Genomic DNA, 25868 nt, shown 5'->3' with positions numbered 1-25868 from the left:
CCTAATATTAGTGATGCAACCGAGACCTTCTCATATACACAGGAACGTTTTTAAGCACAGTTAATGTCATTATCTCCTCAAATACCCTCCACAGGACTATATCTGTGTTTGGAAACAAACTGACAGAGGTGCATGGGTGTCGAGTATAGCCTAGCCTATATGAAGTGTACGGACACACATTTAGGCAACCAGAACTTTTTTCCAGGATGTAAATATAATAAAGATGCATTTGACTTTCCAGCGCCATTCATTGCCCTGTAAGTCTCTCTCTCTCGACTCTGTGTAAGCAACACTAAAACAGGAGTTTTCCATAAAAATATTGCATTTGACTTCAACCACTGGTATACAAACAAGAGGTTAAGATTGAGTAACTTCTATTTTAGACACAGTTATTTTGTCAATGTTTTGCTCAGATAATGAAAATAATCTCAAACGAAGCCAGAGACTAACCAACCATGGCATGTCTTCGAATAACACACAGTAGTTGTGTTTTAAACAAATAGGTTGAGTGAATCATTCAATGACTCACCCATGAAGTCAGATACTTGGCTGTATCTGAATATGCATACTTCACTTCTATATAGTTGGCTGAAAAACCAACCCAGACTCATTTTAATTATGTGCCTCTAAATACATTTATACAACACCGTTATTACGTAACCTACTGCATATTTTGCAACAGTTTAAAAATAAAATGTCCAGTGAGTGGCACTAAAACATGGGTTCAATACGGGACCATGGCACATTTTTTACGTTGATATAGGCGCGTATTGCTGTGTCTTTATTACTTTGTTTCAGGTACATATTGCAGTGTTTCATAATTCAAATATCCAGGGAGTGTCTCTAAAAGTTTATGATCTATCGTGTTGGAAATATCCCATTCACCAAAACCAACCTTAAGCATACCCGATAGTGTTAACAAATGCAAAACTGATATAAAAATGTATTTGTTGATGCAACCATGCTATTTGAACTTCCTTACATGCAGGTTTGAATGGTTTTGTCGATGCATAGTTTCACGGTTTCACCACTCGTGCAACTCCATACTTACTGAATAGCTACCAAACAAACTACTGAATATGAAAACACATACATACAGTATGAAGCTGGATATGTGACGGTAACGTTCTGAAGTATCAGTTTTTAAATCTTGCAGCATGTTAAAATTGTTTTAAATATATAATATTCCTCTAGTAATTGTGCTAAAATTAGGCTTCATTAATCAAATCTTTGGACCTGTAAATAATACTTTGTGTGAAAAGGAATAAAAGTTGTTGTTGTTTTACTGTCTCTAGTGTTCATTTCAACTGGAAACTGCAGCAATTGGTATCTATATGTACGTTTTTTCAGTTTTGCAGAAATGTATTTAGAGGCTCATATTTCGAATGAGCCTATGTTGCGAAAAACAGTATGTGAAAAGAGTAGTATAAGCAAAATAACAGTATTTATAGAATAGCATGAAAATAGCACCCAGATTACTTTATGTTAATAATTATATACTACTTAATATCACGAAATTACGCATTGCAATTGGTTTAGCGAATGATTCAAGGACTCATTCATAAAGTAATCACTTGTCGCTACCTACTGGCTTCCCAAAAGTATCCATTAGATGCACATCACAGTTTATCATCATGACTTTTATTAATAAATGTAACTAATCAAAATGTGTGTCTGTATTGGTGCATTCACCGTTGCATAAAGTAAAAATTGTAGGCTGTGTTACAGTGATTATAACAAATTTTTTATTCAATCAAATTTCTGTAACACAGCCTCTTGTGGCTCATTGCTTCATTTGAACAGATTGTTTGTGAAACAGTTCTTTATTTCATGACTGCGTGATTTAGTTGAAGGGTAGAGCTGTAGTAAAGGGTTAAAATGAACATCCTGGGACTTGCATGTATGAGTGAAACATGGTGGGCTTAAACGGAAGAAATCCTGGAGCTTGAGTTCAGGACAGCCTGAGGCACAGCGAGCTAGTAATTACTAAATGGCACATAACAACCTCTACATGCTTATCATGATTGAAGGAAGGATCCTAAAGGCTTGTCAGCGAATCAGCCAGATGGTAGTGCTTTTGTGCTTGACGTATGGGTGGGACAAAAAAGAGAACATAAGCATATGGGACGACTATTGTGGATAGTTTTTTGTGATTGAAAGCATCATTGAGTAGTACTGTAAAGATTTGAAATACAGAAGAAGCTGATTTTGGTTCCACACGCGAACGGTCGCATCCAGTGTAGACGGTATTCTGAAATATGCATTTTATTTAGTATATAATAACCAACTTAAATTCTAATAAGTTTGAGAATGTTCCTAAGTGCTATTCTTTAAAAAATCTAGACTAATGAGAACAATAGAAAGAACATATATAAGAACATTCCTCAGAAGAAATATTTTGGGAATGTAAAACATTTTTTTTTCTTAAGTTTCAAGATTTGAAAATTACATTTAAGACCCAACATTGACGGAATAGGTCCACCGATGGGTCCTCTGCAGTGAATGGGCGCTGCCTTGATGAAATTGTTCCTTACAAACACACATCTTTTGGCTTCACAAGACATTGATTGCTGGACTGGAGTGTTGTGGATTATTGTGATGTTTTAGCAACTGTTTGGACTCTCATTCTGACGGCACCCATTCACTGCAGAGCATCCATTGTGGATCAAGTGATGCAATGCTACATTTCCCGAAATCTGTTGCAAAGAAGAAACAAACTCATCTAGATATTGGATGGCCTGACGGTGACTACATTTTCAATTTTGGGCAAACTACTCCTTAAATAGCATTAAGTGTGAAACACGGTGACTTATTTACTGATTCCAACAAATTCTGCATTCTTTGGAGATCTAAATAATTTTTTTCTTGACATGAAGTGTACGACAATGGCTCCGTGATAATCCTCCGTCGATGTGACTTGATGAAATTTATTCTTGCAGACAAACTCGTCTACACCTTGGATGGTCTGAGGGTGAACATTTGCATCAAATTTTCATTTTCGGGTGAACTATTACTTTAAGAATTTTCCATCAATCCTAGCATTCACGCAAATCATGTGCATGAAGTGTAATGTTTTCATTTTCTCATAATGCTTTCATGTCTGTTTGTCATTGACAGATATGCTTGCGTAAGTTTTTGGATGGCATTGTATAAATTGCCTCATTGTGTTATTGAACGCCTGGATGTTTAGAAGAACAAATGTACAGAAACACATGTGCGTTCAATCAGAGCACACCGCTGGGGGTTGAGAGCAGTATGGGCCAGCAGCTTCAGCGCTGGTTAACTCCAAACGGCCCAGACCAGAATCCTGAACTCATGCCAAACCTCATTTATTCATTCCAGAGATCTCTAAGCTATTGTCAAATCCAATGCAGAAACAGTTCGAGAGACTGCAAGGAAATTACAGTCATTTTTCAAACTTCAAATCCTAAAAACTCTTAGCAGAGCATGGTAAATCTCTGTTATTAGTGACGTTTGCAAACGAAAGCCTCACTAGGCGAGCCAACGAGACACCGGATTTAGGCAAAGAGGAGATTTAAAAAATCTCAATGAGTGACTGAGTCCAATATGAATTAACAACTTTGAAACAGCATAAAAAAGCTGAATTAATTACCTCACCGACTTGATATTAAACACAGAAGGAGAACATCACTCATGTCTCATGATGGAATAAACAGATCAGACTTAAAACCATAAACACATGCATATTGCATCAGGTTTGTAAATGACACTGTGCCCATTGTAGACAATGAACGGCTCTCTGTTGAGACCCATTGACATACAAACCTTAAGTTACGTAAAATCATATTCTGCCTGAATTCAATTACATAAGTCTTGTAGAAAGAGTTTAAACCTGCACTGAAACCTGAAGGGTACTTGACATTTTGTTAAATTACAACTTTGGTCCAAAAAGTATGGAAACATCAACAAATGTGATTTTATCCCAGCATCCCAGCAAAGAAGTAAACAGCATTGGATGAAGAAGATGACGACAATGCAGGTCTGGAGCTGGTGGAAAGAAGAGGAATAGACACCACTCCAGGGGCCAACAATAAATCAGCATGAAACACATGGCACAAAGCAGCACGATTCACTTTCCTGGCATTCTAGGTTGGGGTGAAAACGATGCATTTGTTGAAAAGTTTTTACAAGCTTCTAAAATACTGTTACGTAAATATTAAATAATAAATACTGCTGTGCTGCATATTTCTCACCCTGTCCTCAAGCTGCCATGAGTGTAGGTGTAGTTTTCCCTGACATGCTGCAGCAGATTCGTTACATAACGGTTTATAACAATAGAACAATAATAAATGAATACTGTGAACGTCTATTTAAACCATGTGCAAATGCAAGTCAGCAAAATCAACATAATAGTTTTGCATGCATTATATAATACTATCAAATTGATAGCTCTGACTCAGACTAGGTCAGACATGTCACTTTCAACAAGTTTAAATATTAATGTTTCTGAGTTAACAGTAATAAAGTTTTTTTTTTTTAACAAGTGTAATTTGTAACATATACACAAGCAATTATAATCAATTATAAATGAAAATAAATGCTGCACATTTGTTTGTAAAATTGAAACATGTCAAAGAACCAAAACTAAGCTGAAATTAAAAATAAATAAAAACAATTCCAAACCAAATAAATAAATATTACAAATAAAATTATTATTTTCATATAAATAAACTACTTGGCCGTGCTCTTTCCACTATAACCACTGTATTTTATCCCTGATAAAAAAAAGATGCTGAGTACATGCAGCATGAGCTTGTTTTTTATTTGCATTTGATTGTATGATTTAGAAATTTGCAGCAAAAACAGAATACTCTGACTTTAGCTTTTTGAAACTATGCTACATCAAACATATCTGAACGAAACTAAAACAGCAGACGGGCTGCGTGAGACGCAGATTCACTCTCTGACAGCAGGTGGCACTCATGGAACAGCAGCGATACGGCGTTTCCTTGGTTAACACTGTAAACAAAGCAGTGCTGTGCTTACAAACACTATGTTAATATGCATTACAACCAAACCTATTCTGAAGACAGTCAGGTCCTAATAAAGAAGCATTCAAATAAACCCTGCTTCCAACTGTAAACATCTAAACCGACTTGAATCGTCACATATTTTTTTATTTTCAGCTTGTTCAGGGTGCTTCATTACATCCGTAGTATTTTTTATTTTTTTTACTATTATCATGAATTATTGCTGCATTACAATCTGAGGGCAGCTTTTAACCAGTCTGACATTTCGACTTCATGGCCTCAAAAACATCTAAATGAATTTTAATCTGAAAGCACGCTCATCATTGAGGTGTCATTTTAATGAAAAATGAGTGTGACGTCATTGACCCTCTTGTTACCACTATTAGGTCATTTGCACGCCCATCATTCACTAAATTCTACACATACCGCCCTTGCAAGTTCATTTATCAAGTGGCTAAGATGTCTGGCTCTACTGATACCAGAATGTTTTTGTTGTAGTCTCTCTCTGCAAGCATTCAGCTCTGCATAACTGCATGGTCCCACATTGTTCATGTGCTTTTGGGATTTGTCCGACCCTCCTGTGAAGCTTATACTGGGGTCTGGTCATAGGGGTCTGCAGATGTGTGTGTAATTAAAGCCAGGCTGAAAATGTATTGTCTCAGCTCCGCGTGGTGTTACTGTTACATAAGCAGTGTTGATGTTCTTGAGCTCCACATGGGGAGGAACCACCTGCCAGCACGAGCCACCAGAATACATGAATACTTTAAGACAAATCAAAGAATGAACTGGATCTATTTGAACAAAATCAGGCCAAATCAATGTTCGCCTTTAGTTTGTTTTAAAAGTTTGAAAAGTTGCCAAAGCCAACTTTACCAGCTGAAGCAGTATTCTGGTAAACACTCTCAAATTCTCATTGGTCCATGGCGATTATGTAATAAGTAGGTGTGGCTCTGGAGCTCCGCCTACTTTAAATCTTCTTCAACTTCTTTCTTCAGTTCAGTCTGTCAAGGTCAGTTGTATATAAGCTTGTTTCCACCACAGGATTAAAAAAAAATATTAATAAAGAAGTATAATTGTTACTTTTTTATCTCACAATTCTGACTTTTCCCCTTCACAATTCTGAAGTCCGAATTACAGGATTTAAACGCAGGACTGTGTGATATAAATGCAGAATTATGAGATATAAATTCAAAACTGCAAGAAAAGTCATAATTGTGAGATAAGTCACATTCTTATTTATTTTTATTCCATGGACAATAAAACAAAACTGAATTGCTATTAACTCGGAATTCTGAGGATCAAAAATTCTGAATTGCAAAATGTAAATTTGGAATTGTGAGGAAGTCAGAAATTTTCATGATTTTCAAAAGAAAAGTTAGAACTGTGAGATATAAACCCTGAATTGTGAGATAAAAAATAGCAAAAAAAATGTTTTCTTTATTTTCTATTCCATGGTGGAAACAGGCTTCCATAAAAACCTGCATGACTTAAAACATACTACAACTTGGAGAGCTGCTTTATAGAAGAAACTAAAGTTGCAATTCTATTTGAAAGCAACAGACACTATTTATTTTATTTTATTTCATGTCTAGAAAAGTAAAACTGCTTTCTTTATAGCATGATTGGAGTGCAAATCCCATGCAAATATGCAAATTGTTATGATCAGATGCTTTCTTACAGGCGGAAAAATGTGTTAAAAGTCAATAGATCAAACATCTGAGACCAAACTATCTGACACCAGCCTGAGGTGTGAAAGAAGACACAATTATAGGTTAAATATTTCCCAACTTCCACAAACCGCCTGATAGATTACTGTGAAAGTGAGCTTCATCTGTGATAATGAATAACCTTTTTTTCCAGAGATGGTAGCTGTGTTTGTATTGTATGATAATGTTATCTTTGTTCTTCAAGACAGCATTGATATCAGCAGTAACAGGCTGAGTCATGTTTGGGAAATAAAGAGACTCAATTCATATTGATCTCACTGCGTCCCTGCTCTGCGCTCACTTACTCACTGCAAAGACACACTACACACGAATGCATGTCCAGTCATGAGCGTTCGAAGGCTTTGTTAAGGTCACAGTGTAATGTGGGAACACCCGTAGGCGACAAACTGTCCATAGAGACACAGCAATGCATTTCATCAATCACATGACAGCTGGAATCCACACATGACAGTGTTGAAGATTCAACTAAAGCTGCTGGTAATCATTGTGATGACAAATTAAATCAATAAAGCTGTGACAGTAGAACTATTTATGTGTGTGTGTGTGTGTGTGTGTGTGTGTGTGTGTATAGACCTCTCTCTCTCTCTCTCTCTCTTGTGTTCACAAGAGTGTCATGTTCCAGCGGATGACGTAGTCATAGCGTAAACAGTGTACAGCTAGGGGTGTGTGTGATATCACGATTTTTGATCATGGACAATTAAAATGTCTCCACGATCTACTTTTGAAAAATATTGTAGTATCGCACTACAGTGTACAGTTCTCAATATACTGTTCAATGCCACATACATTCACATCAAATGTAAACTTAACAGTAAAGTTACACACTTTATGGGGCACCACACTTTTTTCAAAAAAGTACATTATTTGCATGTGCTTTAAAGCCTTGTCTGTTAAAAATGCAATTGGTAATTGTTCATTTTGATGCATGTACTGAAGTTATTTTGCTTAGCAGGTATATATTTGTTGATTTAAAATGCATCATTATTTTACAGTAATACACAAAAATATAATTAACAAAAATGTATTACAAAGAGAATTTGGGGCAACTTGCTTAATCACTATGATTAGGCACAAAACAGGCATTATTTTCTTTAAGCACATAAATATGTTTTTCCCCATTGATTTTGGGGTGGAATGTGATCTGGGTGTGTTTCCAAGATATTCATCCTATTATAGCTATCACAGAGTGTATTTATCCTTCATCTGGCTTAACTTTCAGTGTATTTATTGACAGCACTGCTGTACTGTATTCATCGAGTGGAGCTAAGCTGCACAAAAAGTTCTGCCTTATCTGTGTGTGTGTGTGTGTGTGTGTGTGTGTGTGTGTGTGTGTGTGTGTGTGTGTGTGTGTGTGTGTTTCCAGGAACACAAGAGACTTTAAATGAAGGTTAACCTCACAAGAGCACAACAGTGACCACACACTTCACTGACCTTGATTCTCAAAGCATTTTTCACTAATAATTTTCTCTATAAGGATTTCAAAACATCCCTTAACAAAGACTTCCATGCAATGAACCAAACCACCTGGCTGTGAGATAAACCATAACACTACAAACTATGATTCAATGCAAAATTAGGGAAAATAACAAAAAGGTAAGACGCTGCATTAAGAGTGAATCAACTACTCTTTAGATGAAGCACTGCGAACGACGCGATTAAAAACAATTGTGCAAAATGAATCTGACTTCAGTATAAAAACAATATAAACTACACGTAAATAATTTGGAATAATTAAGACTTTGTAAACAGTAATATAGCATATTTAAATTATATTATAGTATAATAGAACTATTTCTGAAGGGTCATGTGATACTGAAGACAGGAGTAATGATACAAAAGAATTCAGCTTTATATCACAGAAATAAATTACATTTTACAATATACTCAAATAGACAACAGTTATTTTAAATTGCAATAATATTTCACAATATTAAAGTATTTTTTTTATCAAATAAACGCAGCCTTGATATAAGTGCAAAAGAGACTTCTTTCAAAAACATTACAAAGTCTTAAATATTTCTAACTTTTGACCGGTAGTTCGTTATACTGAGATATTGAGCACTACCACTAATATTAAATGTGATCATAAGAACAGCATATATTTAGTTCCACAGCTCATATCACCAGTTATTATGAATGTAACTTGTTCTGGAAACACTGGCGAATGACCGGCACTGTGCTCTCATACACGAGCTGATAGTGTTACTATTTCTAAAGCGGCTGAAGAAACTGATAGTGACCAGCACAGAAAGAGAAAGAGGGAGCTGAACAGAATGAGAGGAAGATGACTTTGTGAAGAGATCATAACAGAGGTTAACACATTATGGATATAGGTGTTCATGTTGGCACTATAACTGCATGGACATGTCAAAGAAGACTTGACATTCAGATGAATTATGAATTATTTTACCTGAAAAAAAACACAATAAGGTTGTGATCATAATGGACTCACTGAAGCATAAAGAACTCCAGAAACAAACAAACACGTGAACTACAGTTTGAACTCATTAATATTTGCTTTGTTTAGTTGTCATATATCCTGTCATATATCGCTCGTAATATCCCTTCTAGACATTGTGCAATATCTTATTTTGTTTTCAAATGCAAAAGGTAAGTCAGAAATGATGAATGAATTCTAATTAGAGGACAGGCGAGGAATGGATAAGGTGTTAACTTTATTTCAACACATAAAGCTTTTAATGCTCTTAATGGTTAAACTGTTTAAATACTTTACTCTCTCAGTTACCTAATTTTCCAAAATACTGGCGGCACTGGGGGGAGAAGTTAGCAAGACAATTGCATTTTAATGACCAAATAAAGTGTCCTCAGAGATTTTAGCATTATATGTCTAGATATCCTCTAAACACACACCATAAGCAGATACCAAAGGCTTTTAATGCTTTTTGCACTCATATGGCTAAACAAACTGTATTGTGAAACATTGCTGAAGAGACAGATTTTTAGTCTTGATGTTTATCATGTTGTTGCAGTAATGGCAACGTGTGTTAAATTACTTGCAATATGATTTACTGAATAAATGGTGCAGCCCTCATTAACTGTGCAGTAAGATTTCTTTTAAAGGCGGTTGAGAAATCTGTTTCGACACTACTTTTAATTACATTTGTGAGATTTTTCAGACCACACAACACGTAAACCTTGCTATCACACTAAAGACTCGACTCGCATCTAATTTTCTGATTCACAGTAAAGTTTAGTACTAGCATGTAGCTAAGCAAGCTAAGCATACACAGCACACACAAATTATAATTCAGCATTTCTAATTGGATTATAGTGCTTTATTAATGTTTTCTGGTGTTTTTTTTTTTGTTTTTTTTATTTACTCCAAGATGTAGATGAGTTTGTTTCTTCATCAGGTTTGGAGAAATGTAGCATTGCATCACTTGCTCACCAAAGGATGCTCTACGGTCAATGGGTGCCGTCAGAATGAGAGTCCAAACAGATGCTAAAAACATCACAATAATCCACAAGTAATCACACCACTCCTGTCCATCAGTTAATGTCTTGTGAAGCCAAAAGCTGTGCGTTTATAAGAAACAAATCCATCATTAAGGCATTTTAACATCCAGCCATTACTTCTGGTAAGTCCATGATCTATAATACTGCTTTCTCCAGTGAAAATATAAATGAATAAATAAAAGTTGTGGATTACTCTGATGTTTTTATCAGCATCATTCTGACGGCACCCATCCACTGCAGAGCATCCTTTGGTGAGCTGATATGCCGATCACACAGTATAAATTGTAATACATTTCAATCATAAAATCTAAAAATGCATGTGTGTCTTTGTGTCTTCTCAGTGTTACAAACAAAGTATTTAATTAAAGCCGAACCAGCCTGGGCTAGCTGGAGAAAGCCACAATGACGATCAGGACACATCTGGAGTAGATTATTAACCAGACCAATAATGAAAATATCACAGCAGAGCTTGAGATGCATTCCAGCAGTGTCTAACATTTCAAACAAATAACGCGAATGAACACGAGACCGGACCAGAAAAAGGCAGCCTGACAGCAACAGGATAGCTGCTAGTTTAAAGTGTCCCAGCATGAAAGAGAAGGGGGCAGCTGTGGTACAAGATGTACCTGCTGTAGAGAAACGTTCACAACAGACAACACGCTTGATCCCGTTGAGTGCTGACACAAGAAAGCGCTTTAAGTGTAGATGCTTAGTTCTGACATTTCCTTTTTCAGGGCTTGGGAAAGGAGGTCGGGACTGAACATTCAGCCATCTCTTCAGAACATGCATTTAAATGTTGTCCGCAAGAACTAATAATGCACATAAGCCTTAGGTTAACACTTTCCATTAAATCTAGTAGGCCATTTAAAAAAGCCAGAGCAAGCAAAAGGTAAGAGACGTCATACGACACAGATTCATGCTTCTTGGTTCACGGGCTGAATTTTCACAGCTGGAGATTTTACATTTGACCTGTTCTTGTGAATGACCTCCTTATCATTATGGGATGATAATAATCTCTGTAGAGATCATTAAACTATACTGGTATTAATAAAATCGCAGCAATCGCTCAGATGGGGTGTTCATGCAGGTAAGCAGGCTTTTATTAATTATTTATATGGAAGATATTTTAATCCAATGACAATTTGATAGTCATTCACAAGCATTTCCATTTGTTTAACTATACTTCCGTCTCTTGGTGTTAATGGATGCTCTGCAGTGAATGGGTGCCGTCAGAATGAGAGTCCAAACAGCTGATAAAAACATCACAATAATCCACAGCTCTAAACAAAAATGTTAGTGGATTTCGATGTGAGAGGACAACAAGCGTTGGATTTTTTCAGTGGAGGAAGAGCTATTATGGATTATGGACTCATATTTTGGCCAAAAGTTTAGGTTTAAAAGTTAAAACATCTTAATAATGGATTTGTTTCTCACAAAACATACAGCTTTTGGCTTCACAAGACATTAACTGATGAACTGGAGTGGTGTCGATTATTTTTTCATCAGCTGTTTGGACTCTCATTCTGACGGCACCCATTCACTGCAGAGCGTCCATTGTTGAGCAAGTGATGCAATGCTACATTTCTCCAATCCTGATGAAGAAATGAACTCATCCTGGATGGCCTGAGGGTGAATACATTTTCAGCAAATGTCCATTTGGGTGAACAATTCCTCTATTTACAAAGAAACAGCAAGTGACACATTGAATTAAATGTGAAGTTTTGAAGCTGAATTGACTGAAAGAGTACTTTCTTCAAAACAAACTCATTTACAGAGTAATGGTTACATACAGTCCGTGACCACTAGTGAAAATGCTTCGATTTAGACAAATCAACTAAGAAATGAAATGCCAAAATTAAAAAAATTTAAAAAAATCCTCTCAAGGGGGAAAAAATAGAATAAGAGCAGTTTTCTTATTTATGCTTTTTGGCTACTTTTTATGTGGTCTGGAAAAACAAAACAAAACAAACAAAAAAAACCTGCTGCTTTCTGCCAATCGGCTTGGTCCATTTCCATTCAGATTGACTGATTTTCTGGGTATGGGTGTTTTCATTAGTCAGAATGACTCAATGTTTTCCTCAAGCTGAGAGAAGGACATAAAAGCACAATGAAGTGATAGTTAGATGGCTGGCAGCGTTCATCCTGAGTTTGGAAACAGACTGGGCTCTCTCTTTGTTCTCTGTGTGAAGGTTAAGCTCTGATACACTCTCACTTTCCCCTTCCCTCGCTCGCTCGCTTTCTAACAGACATCTCCTCTTATGGAAAAATCATGCAAATATTGTGTTTTCAGTTGACTGGAATCACAAAATCCACTCCATTAGAGGACTTTCTCCTTCCTCTTGCTCGTTCAGACCCCCTTCAACACCGAGACCAACCGAATTTGGGGACAAATCCAAGTCCGAGTGAGTCATTCTCATGGAAATGTGAGTTAACAACGATTAGCAAATGATATCAGCAGGTTTTCGAATAAAGTATATGAGATGTCTGTCCTAGCTAAGACACGAAACTCTCAATATTTCCAACTCTGCTTCTAACAGAGAATAAAAAGAACATATTTGTCATCATTTTTGGGCTGACGTCAAACGACACGTGTGAGTGACCTCTAAAGTTTAGAGTCCTGTACATTCAGCAAATCTTAGATACAAACAAAAACCATCAATAAGGGTTTACAGTTACTATAATGATAAGGCCAGCTGCACTGATGTAGGTCAAATGGTTTTTGGTTTCCTTGTGAAAAAGCACTAAATGTGCACTTGAAGTGTACTTCAAATCTTAATGGTATAATATTATATCACATGAATTATGGGAATCAATATAATATAATATAATAATGCTTTAATGAACTTTTGGTGAGTTTTAAACAAAAGACGTACACTTATTTTGATGTGCTGACTAACATATTCAAGCACAATTAAAGTACTTAATGATATATTTAACTATAGTGTGTTATTTAACATTAAAGTTAATGTTTTAAATTAATAAATTGCAACTTCATCATTAATGGTGCAACTTCAAACTAATTTAAATAAGCGACATACATAGTCTCAATAGAAATGAAATTAATGCATGCTTTAGTTTATCATAAATGCTTGCCAATTAATTCAACAGTAAACGTTAACCATATTTCAGACATTTGAAGCAATTATGAAATTACAAATAAAGACGTACTAATGTTCTACACAAATAAGGACCTAATTTCAACGAATTACATTTAATATTCCTTTTTTTATATTATCTTTTTAAATGTATGCTAAATTGTAAGGGATGAAATGGTTAATGGGTCAACAATTGAATGTCAATTCATTCATCATTTACATTTAAAAAAACATCATCGTTAGTAAATAAATTATGATAGATTTTACATTTTGGGGTAAACTATATTTTTAATAATGCTTCACTGCATTTAGCATCAGTAAAAAATGTGTTACATATTGTACATATTTCTTGTTGTATAATTGCATCATCAGTAAACAAGTGCTCTTCAGACGTATGTACTATTTGTGGCTATTTCACTAGAAACAGCTGTAATCTCATTATGAGTTGGCACAGAACGTACCGTCTTCATACATGAATGTGAGCTGTACGTGATGGGCGCGTGCTGTTTAACATCACCGCCGACCTCCGCCTCTTTCTGCACCAAAAAGGACTATATTTGCCCAGCAGGCAAGGGCTGATAAGATGCTGACAGCCGTTTCAGAAGAGCCTGTTTCTTGCACTGATGACATAAAACTCAAGGAAAGAAAGTCAGATAAACAGCAGCCACTTATCAGTTACAAAAAAAAGAGCTCACAGTGCTTGACGTGCTCACGTGGAGGTCAAGATGAACACGTTAAAGGCTGTTTTATAACTACAAGAAAGAACAAGTAATAAAGTACCCGGAAATACATTTTGACCAAAAAGGACTCCTATCATCTTGTTACCTGGGTTATAGAGTATATTTCTTAAAACAAATGTTTCTATTTGTAAAAAAAAAAAAAAAAAAATAATAATAATAATAATAATAATAATAAAATAAATTATTTTTTAAATAAAAATAAATAAATAATACTTAATATAAAAAATAAAAATTATATAATCTTAATTTTATACATATATATATATATATATATACACACACACACACACATACACACACACACCTTTTGCATACTTTTAAAAAGGGAAAATAAATTAAATCATTAAGTCATTCTCATTGTTTACATTTTAGCATAAACAAACACAGAACAACAAATACTACCATGATGTATGAACAACCTTCTACTGATAAGACATCATTATTTTTACACACACACACACACACACACACACACACACACACACACACACACACACACACATATATATATATATATACACACACACACACATATTTCTTTGTTTGTTTTTATTATTTATATATATATATATATATATATATATATATATATATATATATATATATATATATATATATATATATATATATATATTCTTAATATTTTTTTCTCAGGTCAACGTCACTGCATTTCTCTTTGAGGGGATCATATGATGCAATTTCAAGTTTCCCTTTCTCTTTGGAGTGGTACAAGCGGTTTGTGAATTGAAAAGATCCTTAAAGTTGACTGAAGTTTCAAACCCAAAGAGAAATTCTTTATAAAAGTTAAGAGTCATCCACGTCCTCCTAAACGCCCCGTTTAAACACGCCCCCACATGTCTACATCACTGTGTGGGAAGATTTGCATAACGCCTCCCAGATGTCCACACAAAGACAGAAGGCGTAACTTTGATTCTCGCTGTTACCTTGCTGCAGAGATGCTGTGTGTTTGTTGTGAAAGCAAAACTACTTTGATTGGCCTTCCAAAAGAGGACACAACTAGAAATCAGTGGTTAAGTATTTACAACACGGAACAGAACAGTTCAACCCAAATATTCAGATGTGTGCAGCACATTTTACAGAGGACTGTTTTCTGATCCTACAATAGAAGACTATAATGCTCTGGCTGTTCTGACTCACAGACTGTGAGTACGTTTTCATATTTAACGAATTTGTGAGTGATGATTCAAACGTGAGTTTCGAGTAGCGTTTGTTTTTAGTCATTTCTCCAATCACAATGCAGACTCGTTTGTAATGGGTTTTTTGTTTTTATCTCATCGTGCCGGGAGACACCATCACAGTATGGCGAGAGGCGTAACATTTCTATTGCATGCTTAAGGTATTCAACCAATCCCAAAGCACTAGATAGCTGGCCAATCAGAGCACACCTTGCTTTCCAGAACGATGAGATTTGTAAAAAGTTGCAACTCTGCTATGCAAACTCCGAGCATGACTACATGCATACTGAGAAACACTGATCAGGATAAGGGTCTATTATCATAATTTTAAAGGATATGATATCCCTGTTAAAGGATCACAAAGCATGTTTTGAAACTAGTTTTGCATTAAGTGCAAAAACGCATTAAAAGAATAATCCAGGTCAATACAAATTAAGCTGCTTTGACACTGTTTGTGTCTTGTATTGAACTCATTAAGCATCTCAGGCTATGGTTTCATGAGCTCATTAAACATGCACGTGCCCTATGAAGTGACAGGCACACATCACACTGACTGCACCAGCTCTCTCTTTCTAGTCTGAGAGCAAAGGAAAATTCCATCCTCTGTAATCTGTTCTCTGAACTACAGCACTGCGGTTTGACTAACACACCATGTTTCATTGCATTAGCTTCCTCGACCCATGGGAAGTGAATGGCCGAGGTCCAAGCGCTGGGTAACCGTACACGAGACGGCTGACTGGAAATTTACAGAGCTCCAGACAGGAGAAAGAGATGCGAAGCCACACACTCGACTCGAGACTGCAAATATTAGATCTGCCTCTTTGCTGATTCTCAGAAATGACACCACAGAAAATACTCTTTTAGCTCAGAAGAAAAAAAAGAACATGTTCTCCATGTCTGTCCCATTAGGCAATGCCACTCTGAGCTTGTTCGCTGAATGCTGAATGTGATTGCTCTCCATGTAATTATGAAGTTGTCACGTCATGTTTAATGTGTTCCTTGCTGTTTAATCGTTCTTGAAATTTACAAGCAATTTCTGGGTGTAAATTGTTTCTATGACAAATTCTTTACTGTGAAGGAGGACATTCTTGACTTCAGGTGGATACTGAATCTGCAGCACCAAATGAGGAGAACTGCTCTGGAAGGTCCTCATAGGTTTGCACGAGGACCGATTAGTAAAGGTCAGAGCAGCAGCTGCTGGCGGTCCAAGCAGACACGAGTGACAGAAGCAGCCATCTGAAATCCCATCAGACATCATAAAGGCCTGCAGAGGGACTCGAGTCACATCGAGCATCAGCATGCACCAGGAAGGAGTCAAATGCATTAATAAGTGATTTAAAAGAGAAATCTGCAAAGCAACAGTTGCTAATAAATAACTGTGAATGTAATAACATATTCAAACATTTCCAGCCTAAAGCTCATTTTGATGCCTTTAGTTGCTATTCAGAAACTAAAACTAAAACCATGCAAAATATTTTATTTCCTGAAATCTGTAAATATTAACTATAAGAAATAAAAACATTTTTTATTTTATTTTTAGAAATCTAACTTAAATTAAAAAAATTTTTTTGTAAATTTACATTTTTTTATTAGACATTTGTGTTTTTTGTTTAGCTTAAGTACAAAAATTACTAAAACTATATAGTTCACAAAATGATGAAAACACACAAAAATACTAAAACTTATGATAAAAATGTTTCAATAAAAACCAAATTCTTATTCAAATATTATAATTAAAAAAACTACAATATATACTATAACATTGTTGCTATTATAGTAACTAAAATTATGAAAAATTATGTCATTATTTATTCACTCTCATGTCATTTCAAACTCATATGCCGTTTTTCTTTAAGGAACTGACATAATTTTATATTATTCTCAGTAAATAACAATTGAGATTTTTGTTTTTCTACATTTATAATGAAAACGTTTTGTTTTTATATTAACAGACCCATTTTTTGTTTTTGAATGGAGAAGAGCAGCATGAACATTCTTCAAAGCATCTCCTTTTGTGTTTGCCGAAAAAAGTAGGTCAAACAGGTTTGGGATGACATTCACAAAATGATCCTTTAAAGCTCACTTCTGTGCTTCAAACTCTAGCCCGAAGCAAGAGCCCTTGAACCCTTTAGATCAAGATGATATCATAGCATTATGAGCAAGAATGTGACCTTTAGGCATTGGGAGCAGAAGCAGTGTTTTGAACTAGGCCACCTGCATATCAGCACGCCCTGCTCCACACCTGTTCCTTCAATCTCAGCGCCAGGTTTAACAGAGTCCTGATCCTCGCTTTCCCCTGAGAAACCCACATCATCAAAGAACAACATGATGCCAGAAATCAACAGGGGGAAAGAATCCACCTCACATGCACATTTAATCCCTGTTTTTACACCTCTGAGAAACTTCTGTGAGATGGAGGCTACGTCCCTAAATTTGCTAACTCAAGCTTGTTCCACTCGTATCAGTCCTATCAAAACAAAACATGTTTTGCAAAGGCCATCATAGTATTAAATTAATGCAAACTATTAAAGGGACAGTTCACTCAAATATGTCAATTCAGACCCATAAGACTTTTATCATTTTTGTGCATCCACTGAGACTACGCAACTAAAACTTCCAAGCTTCAAAAAGTTCATAAAGACATCATTATATCACTTCTATGCAACTGCACTTTAATCAGCTTTATGAAAAACAGAAATACAACAATTCAACAAAAGTCTTCCTTAAAAAAAAACACACAGTTAATAAAAATACAAATACAATTAAGAAATTGGTGTTGGGCATACTTTGTATTTTTATTTGCAAATTTACTAGCAAATTTGTTTTTTTTTTACAAATAAACAGCGACACATTTTGAATTGAACATGAAATATTGTAAACATAGAAACAACTGTATTTCCTGTGCAAAATGTACTACAAAAATAAAAAATGAATATTTTTACAGTGCACTGAAAAACTGGCCCATAGGAAAGATTAATAATTCATAATTACTGTTATTAGTACAGTAGACAGCGATATTGAAATTATAAAGATAATAAATAAATACTTTTTCTGAAGTGTCCTGCTTTTCAAATTCAGAGATGTAAACTGTGCTCAGATTTGCCAAAATATAGTCTGCAATAAAAAAAGTCCATATGATTTCAATATTTACTCCCATCAATATCTTTCAAGGCCAAATAATTCTTACTATGCGATCCACATTAATTTGACAACACTTTACTCTGATTTTCATTGCAAAATTTTATTTTTGTTGTAATTATGGAGTTAGTTTTACACAAAAACACTATTTAAGTCTTTATCTTCAAAATGTCATATTTAATTCAAAGTTGTATGAATCAATTTCCGAGTGAAAATTGTAAATCCTACACTTTTTGTTTGAGTGCATTTGTTTCTGTTTTTATTTCATTTAAGGTATCTTAGGAAACATCTGAAACAAAGATGACAACAGAGACCTCCACTTAGTCTCCTGAGCAATGAAAGAGCAACCGGTGAGAGAAAAGCCCTGCTGTACGCCTCACTTACTGAACACAGACGTGTGGGACGCATGCATTAACACAGTTAAGTGTGGAAAAGGTGGCATGGAAGAGTGTCCGCCTGACTGTGACGTGCATGACTGCCGCGGCTCGACCGAGGGCTGCTCAAGGTCAAAGACTCACAGGAGGAAGCATGCAAACCTGGACAGGGGATTTCACAAATCTCCCGACAGGTCCAACACCATCATGTTTTTGAGCTTTTTATACAACAGAAGCAGAGCAAAGACCGGCTTTGCTTCCTTGCACGTAGATTAGAGCGGCAGTGGGACAGTTGTTGCACCTGATCTCAAACCCTGATTAGAGCACGAATACAGAGCATGACTGATCCTGAAAGAGCATCATGTTCCAGATGATAAAATCTCATTCATTTCTCAGTTGAGTTTAACCAATCAACCTATTAAAACCATGATCGTTTAGTGATAGTATCTACTTCTGTTAGGCCTGTCGCAATAATCAATATATCCACTTATACCACAGTATATGTACATGACCTCAATTATTTTTGATGACACAACATATCGCCAATTACATTCACTTAAAAATTGATGTGACCATGTTATGTACATTGCATGTGCGCCTGAGTCTTTTGTAGCTTCTTGAACATAACGTGGTGAAGTTGCTGCTATTTCAAATTTAAAAAGAAGTTTCATCTTCAGATATGATTTTGTTTAGACATCTGACTGCTGAGAAGTGATGGTGTTTTTCAGTAATAGTGTGCACCCTTCATTTACAGAGAAAAGAAGGCCAGGAACAAATCCTTAGATGGAAAAATCTCCATAAAAGTTCTGTGCATTTCTTTTTTTACTTGTTACTTTGCACTTTATTTAGTTTTTCAAGGTATCTAATATTTTGTTAAACTTAATTTGCATGATCTAAATATTATAAAAAAAAAAAAAAAAAAAAAAAAGTTTGTAGTCTTTTGGAAGTGTGTTATTATGCTGTTACATTATGATTATACTGTATATTCAGTGGCATAAAATGGTGTTTAAAATGACAATAATATGGCTTATCACAATTATTTCTGGGGAAGTATATGTGACAGTGACAAGCCTAACTTCTGCACAAACCTGATTTCAATTAAGATGGCTCTTAAGATCACCAAACCCAATATGTGGCCGCAAGATCATTTCTCTTACATAAAACACTGATGTGTGATTTTTAACTCCTACCTGTAACTCACACCATGCCACCTCCACCGTGGTCTCAGTGTCCAGCCCCTTGTAGACCGTCTTGAACGACCCTCTCCCAATTTCAATGTTGAACTTCAGATATCTTCCATCCGGTGAGATGGCCACGGCTTTGGTCTCAATGTCCTCTTTCTCATCCTGCTCCAGTCTGCTTAAAAACGGCCGTCGTGGAGCCACATTCTCAACTTTGGGGCCCTCGTTGTCCGAGTCTGAACTGGGCTCCTGGGCGACGGGGGACAGAGGGGTCTGGACGGAGCTTGTCCAGTCCTCTGGAGCTGCTGAGCTGGCGCTGGGGGTTGAAGACTCCGGGCTGGAGACTGGAGATGGAGAGTCTGGTTTATTTTCACCAACTGTTCTCTCTGATAATAATATGTTTTCAGTGGACCACGACAGCGCTTTGGAGATTGTCTCGTTGTAGATCTGGGGGTCAATATCCACGCTGAGTTTATGGAGCACGTATGAGTTCCTCCTCGCGTTCAGGGAGTGCGTCCGCAGCATATTGGGCACTCTGGAGAGACAGTCCTCGTCCAACTCAACAGGTAAACCAGGAAAACCACGTCCAGCGAACTCGACTTCAGCGTGAGACATGATGAGGAGCGCTCAGAGCATCCCAAACTGCAGGAACAATACAAATAATAACAAGCGCACAGAACACCATGCACCAGAATTTTCCATGATATGCTTGTTATCACATGAATAATAACAAATTATGTTATATATAAAAATATAGCCAAATTCAACTACATTATATTTCTTTATCTATTCAAGAAACACTCACGAAACGGACTGGTAGTCGTATATTTACCTTATTTAGAGAAGTCTGAAATTACTCCGGAGTTGAAACATGCACAGGACATTTGCTCCACACGCGCACGCGGCTGCTGTGCGTTCTGCAGAGGCGCGCGTGCGCTGCAGCTCTTCACAGCGAGTGCGCGCCTGACTCCGCCCACTTCACCTGAGTCCCGCAGCGTTGGCTTTCACTGCTCGAGCTGAATCATACGGTCTGAACGATTCGCTCACTAACAGCAAAAAGGCATCTGATATTTTTAAAGATTCAGTGCATTGGACACTCGTTAAACTTTTGTGACAATATAATGTTATAATGTATATGCCTGTTTATTATGTATATCCTTTAATGAAAAAAACTTGTGACAACTGATGTGTCCTAAGAACAACTGACAATGAAAATCAGTTTAGAGAATTTATTTTGATAGTTGCCCTTGACTTCCATAGTTATTCATACACAGGAAATCTGATTATCATTCTTTAAAAAAATATATTAAAAAAATAAATACAAGCTGGGGTTAAAAGCATTAACTTGATCCCTGTGTTGACTATTTTAGACTTTTCTCATGTTGGATTCAGGACAATGGTATTAAAGCATTGGTCAGGCTATGCTGTTCCCAAAAATAGAATTAATAATAATTTGTTTAAACAAAAGCTATGCTTGATTTGGTCATCTAAAGCAACATCTGAAAATAGAAAAAATAAGAAAATAAAATAATAATTAAAAAAAGGTACAAATCTTCTGCATTTCTTGTTACACTTAACTCCAAAATAAATTATGATTTTTTTTTTTATAATAGTTATTATTATTCACATTGTCTACAACAGTGAATCAACCAACACAATGTTAATTATGTGTCCATAAGCATCCTATATACTTTTTATATGGATCTTTCAGTTGAGAGTTTTCTGTGTTTGTCTGTTGTTTCTCATCTTTCACAACCAAGAACAAAAACCTCATGCAAACCACAGTAAACGTCTGGCCTGAAAACACTGGATTGGGTTTATGAATATTAGTCTGAACATAATGGACAGCTCACGTTCTGCAGCACAAGCTCGATCTGCTTCCTCTCATGTGCTGCTCTCATGAGCCAGGAACTTCTACACAAAGCATCATTCATGCCGGAGGTGATCCTTTACTCCTTGGCACTTATCACAGAACATTTGAGTAATTCCCTGTATTTCTATTCCATTGCTTACAGTGGGAAACAAAAACCATTTGATTCACTAAGTCACTTTAAATGTATTCTTGTTATTGCATTGGATAAAATACTGAGTGGCGTTTATTTGAAGACAGACTAACACGAGTACCGAACGTCTCTGCTTGTCTGTTTCACTATATGTGATCAACACTAAACTTAATAGAGCTGCATCATACATTTGTGAACGAATGCTCAGCAGAAGGCGCGGTCACGTGACTCTGACATGCACATGAGCGCCACCTGTCGCTCTTACTGAGTGTAACATATAAAACAAGGTCAATAGTCAGATTTAGCACATACAAAATGAAAAAGTTACACACACACACATAAACAGAAGCTCAGGATTTTTTTTTATATAATTTGCCTGCAATTATTTTTATATTAAACTTTTTTATTTAAAAGAAAAACTTTAACCTATTTTTAGTTTACTCAAATTTACTTTTTAAAATATAAATTTAAATGCTATTTTAAATTTAAATAATTATAATAATGTGAACTGTATAGGGTTTTTATCAACTAAAAATAAACCCATAAAAACTATTTCATTACTTGAAATAAAATAAACATTAACTTAAAAAAGTTGCCCCAAGAAGCACCAAAATAAAAACTAAAGCTTAATAAAACTATGCAGACATTAACAATTATATACACTTAAAAAAAACTTTATCTAAAAGAAAATGTAACAATAAAAACTATTTAAAATATGAACAAAAATAATAATAAAAGACACTTGTGCTGCACTTTTAGACATTTCTGTAGACATCTGAGAGACTGACTGGAAAACCCAAAGTATGAGCAATGCAATAATAATAATGTTTGACTTGTCAACTCTTCCATTAGAAGTATAACAGAGATGACTTTGTGCTGCAAGCTTTCGCCAAGCACAAGAGATTTGCATATGAAAATCAAATACATAAGGCCCAAACGCGAAGGGGTTTGCAGGAAAGAACTGAAAACGTCTTTCTCATTTATTTGTACAGTATTGGTAAAAAAGGTGATAAGATACAATGAAAGCTGGGGGAAAGGAGAATGCTACCAGATTTCAGCAAGATATTGATATGAATTCCACTGTCATCAGGAACAAGACATTTACTGAAGAACACTTCATCTTGACCAGGAAGCATCACAAGACTCCTAAAAACCGTGTCAGATTAGCAGACCATCTTCTGGCTTTGTGGTTCTTTAATATTCAAGTAGAACGAGAGTCCTTCAGGATTTACAGCAATAAAAGAAGTGGAATCTGGGTCTGGATTAAGATACTTATATTCCTTAGTTTTGCTCTGACTTATTACTTTGTATGCATAATGGCTAATCGCATTTTCTTTAGTCTGCTCAGGTGTAAAACCACCAATTTAAACATGTTTCAACAAGGAAGACCTTTCATTTAGTTTGGGACAAATAATGACTTAGTATTGGAGTGTAATATAGAGTCCACAAAGATCCCAAGTGGACTGAGACAATAGATGATGCTGGGCTGACGGAAACTCAGCACCCTCCCAAAGTCTGGTTTGAGAAAGCCTGATTCAAAAGAACTTGACACCCTTTCCATCATCCATAGTGATGATTTCTGCCTTCCCATCAGTCTGCAGGGCCTGCAGTGAACGCAGCAGCATCCAATCCTCCAGACCGTGAAACTCTGAAAGATACGGCCGTGTTACACACCTGATCAGAGCTTAACACACAGAATAATGCCCTCACCCTCAGATCATTCAAGATGAAGAGGAGATGGTTTCTTCATCAGATTTGGAGTAAGTGTCTCAGCAGTGGATGCTCTGCAGTGAATGGGTGCCGTCAGAATGAGAGTCCAAACAGCTGAAATAAGTAATATTTAGAAGCCAATGTCTGTGTGTTTGTAAATCCATCAAGACATTTCCACTTCAAATCACTGTTTCCGGCGAAAAATGATGGACTGGAGTGATGTGGATTATTGTGAAGACTCTCATTCTGACGGCACCCATTCACTGCAGAGCATCCGCTGCTGAGCATTCGGAGCACTTGACTGATTTTCATCTTGGATGTCCTGAGGTTGAGTCAATATTCAGCAAATGTTCAGTTTTGGGTGAACCGTTTCAACTATACATTAGCATTTTGCTGATGCATTGTACAGCGGAAATACGAAACAGTTTTATACCTTCCTTTTCTGTCTCATCTCCATTAGAGAGTTCATAAAGTGTAAACACTGAGTTGACCATGCCGTTTTTGGAAACCTACATGCAACAATGAAATAAAAAAAGTCATTGCATTTAACATAACATCTTGACCTAACTGCTAACAAGCTTATTTTAAACATTGATTTTCCATGATGTAAAGTGCATCAGTAGGATTTCTTTTTACGATTATAATGCAATAGAAGATTTCTATTTCAAGTAAAAGGTGTTCTATTGAACTTTCTATTCATCATAACTTAACTGTTTTTAGTGTATGTGTCATCAAACATGTTTTAAATAAATAAATAATAATAAATGAATATACAGGACACAGTATATTCTCACCCATTGATAAATGATTTTGCCCCACTCCTCTGGTCTCCTCCACATTATAAGACATCTCGATTTATTTTTATCCAACCATTCCAGGTTTCCTATTCCAAAGCAAAGATACTAATTATTTTAACATCCATTTTCCAAACTGGGAAGCAATCTCTTCTTCTTATTAAGGAATGCGGCATCCTACCTTTTTTTCTCAGTTCTTCAAAAACGACTTGTATGGCTTCAACTGAAAGTTTTCCTGAGGAGCAAGAATTATGGGAAATACATGCATGGCAAGTGATGACAGAAAAGTAACAGCCTTCTTAGTGATTCAACCACTGTGGCTCCTATCATCAGATAATAAAAAAAGACAAAGAACATGAAAGGATACTCTCAATTTTCTTGTTGTTGAAGACTGGGCTTTCCTGCGCCTCGAGGACGTCCAGAGTGAAGAGTTTCTGGTGACGGCAGTAGGACAGAACGAGCGAGCACCATGCTGCCAGCTGCTTCTGTCTCGTGTCAGCATTGGGCTGTAACCTGCAAAACAGAATAAACACTCAGTAACATTTAGGCCCCAATGTGCAAGACATACAAGTGCACTGCAAGAAATACAGTGACATGTGAAAGTTTGAGAACCCTTTGCAGAATCTGTGAAAAATAAATGTAAACATCTTTTATGTACAATATCTTACTCAGGACAGTACTAAATAAAAAAAAAAACATGCATTTAGTATGATCTCTCTTATTTTTTGAAAATGATTCACATTTTCAGATTCTGCAAGGGATGCCCCCACTGTAAATGACAACGAAATCATCTTCTGTATAATAATGCAACTATTTCATTGTGATAAATTATTAATGGATATGCACATGTTACAGAGATTCTCAGGGTTTTGCAACAAAGAAAAATAACTTGTCCATGTCTTGAAATCCCGATTTTTTTCAATGTCCTAATACTTCCAGGTTCCCCAGCAGTCCGTTTTTATTTTAACCTTTATATAGGCTTCGGTCATTTCAAATTATTCTTGTTTATTCATTATAATTATTAATCTTCTATGGTTTACAACAATCAGAATCGTACTAGCTTCGATCCGCTTGAGTTATTATTTAATGTCACACAGCATTTAAACACTGTATGATATAATGCAATTGTAAGTGCTGTAATATTTAATTACATGGAGCGTCAAATGTAGTTGAGTTTGTTAACGTTACTTCCGTAGCGGAAAGCAAACAGCAGCTTTATTCGCGATACAAATGCATATTTAACACGAGACCAAAGTATTCAGACAATATCGCGGGCATGAAACATCGGTTTTTAATTTACAGTCCCTGACACTGAAAATAAAATGTATTTACTTACGTGAAAAATGGAGGAAAGTTATACTGCCAGGGCCACTCAAAACTCATCGCAGATTTGTACTCGTTCTGTTGATGTGCGGCTCCGCGTCAATCTGCTTCCGCTCTGC

At 36.0% G+C, this 25868-nt stretch overlaps 2 protein-coding genes across 3 annotated transcripts in view; both read right to left on the bottom strand.

The window, feature by feature from the left end:
* wnk4a (WNK lysine deficient protein kinase 4a) overlaps positions 1-20912 on the bottom strand; it is a 53084-nt gene extending 32172 nt beyond the window's left edge. For both annotated transcript variants that reach the window (XM_052611072.1, XM_052611073.1), the window contains exons 1-2: positions 20752-20912; positions 19929-20561 (exon numbers count right to left, since the gene is read on the bottom strand). In XM_052611072.1, the coding sequence (XP_052467032.1) occupies positions 19929-20534 (606 nt within the window). In that variant the 5' untranslated portion in view covers positions 20535-20561; positions 20752-20912. The remainder of the gene's footprint in view (positions 1-19928; positions 20562-20751) is intronic.
* A 1954-nt stretch (positions 20913-22866) lies between these two features.
* vps25 (vacuolar protein sorting 25 homolog) lies at positions 22867-25867 on the bottom strand. Its single transcript, XM_052611071.1, has 6 exons — positions 25763-25867; positions 24794-24939; positions 24608-24661; positions 24427-24515; positions 24066-24141; positions 22867-23570 (listed from the first exon to the last, which is right to left on the bottom strand). The coding sequence occupies exons 1-6, from the start codon at positions 25807-25809 to the stop codon at positions 23458-23460; spliced, it is 525 nt and encodes a 174-aa protein (XP_052467031.1). The 5' UTR covers positions 25810-25867; the 3' UTR covers positions 22867-23457.
* Position 25868: the final 1 nt, after the last annotated feature.

This window comes from Carassius gibelio, chromosome A12 (assembly GCF_023724105.1).
Source record: "Carassius gibelio isolate Cgi1373 ecotype wild population from Czech Republic chromosome A12, carGib1.2-hapl.c, whole genome shotgun sequence".
In the NCBI taxonomy this organism is placed as follows: Eukaryota; Metazoa; Chordata; class Actinopteri; order Cypriniformes; family Cyprinidae; genus Carassius; species Carassius gibelio.
The sequence above is the reverse complement of the archived record's forward strand: the minus strand, read 5'-3'. Positions and strand labels throughout refer to the sequence as shown.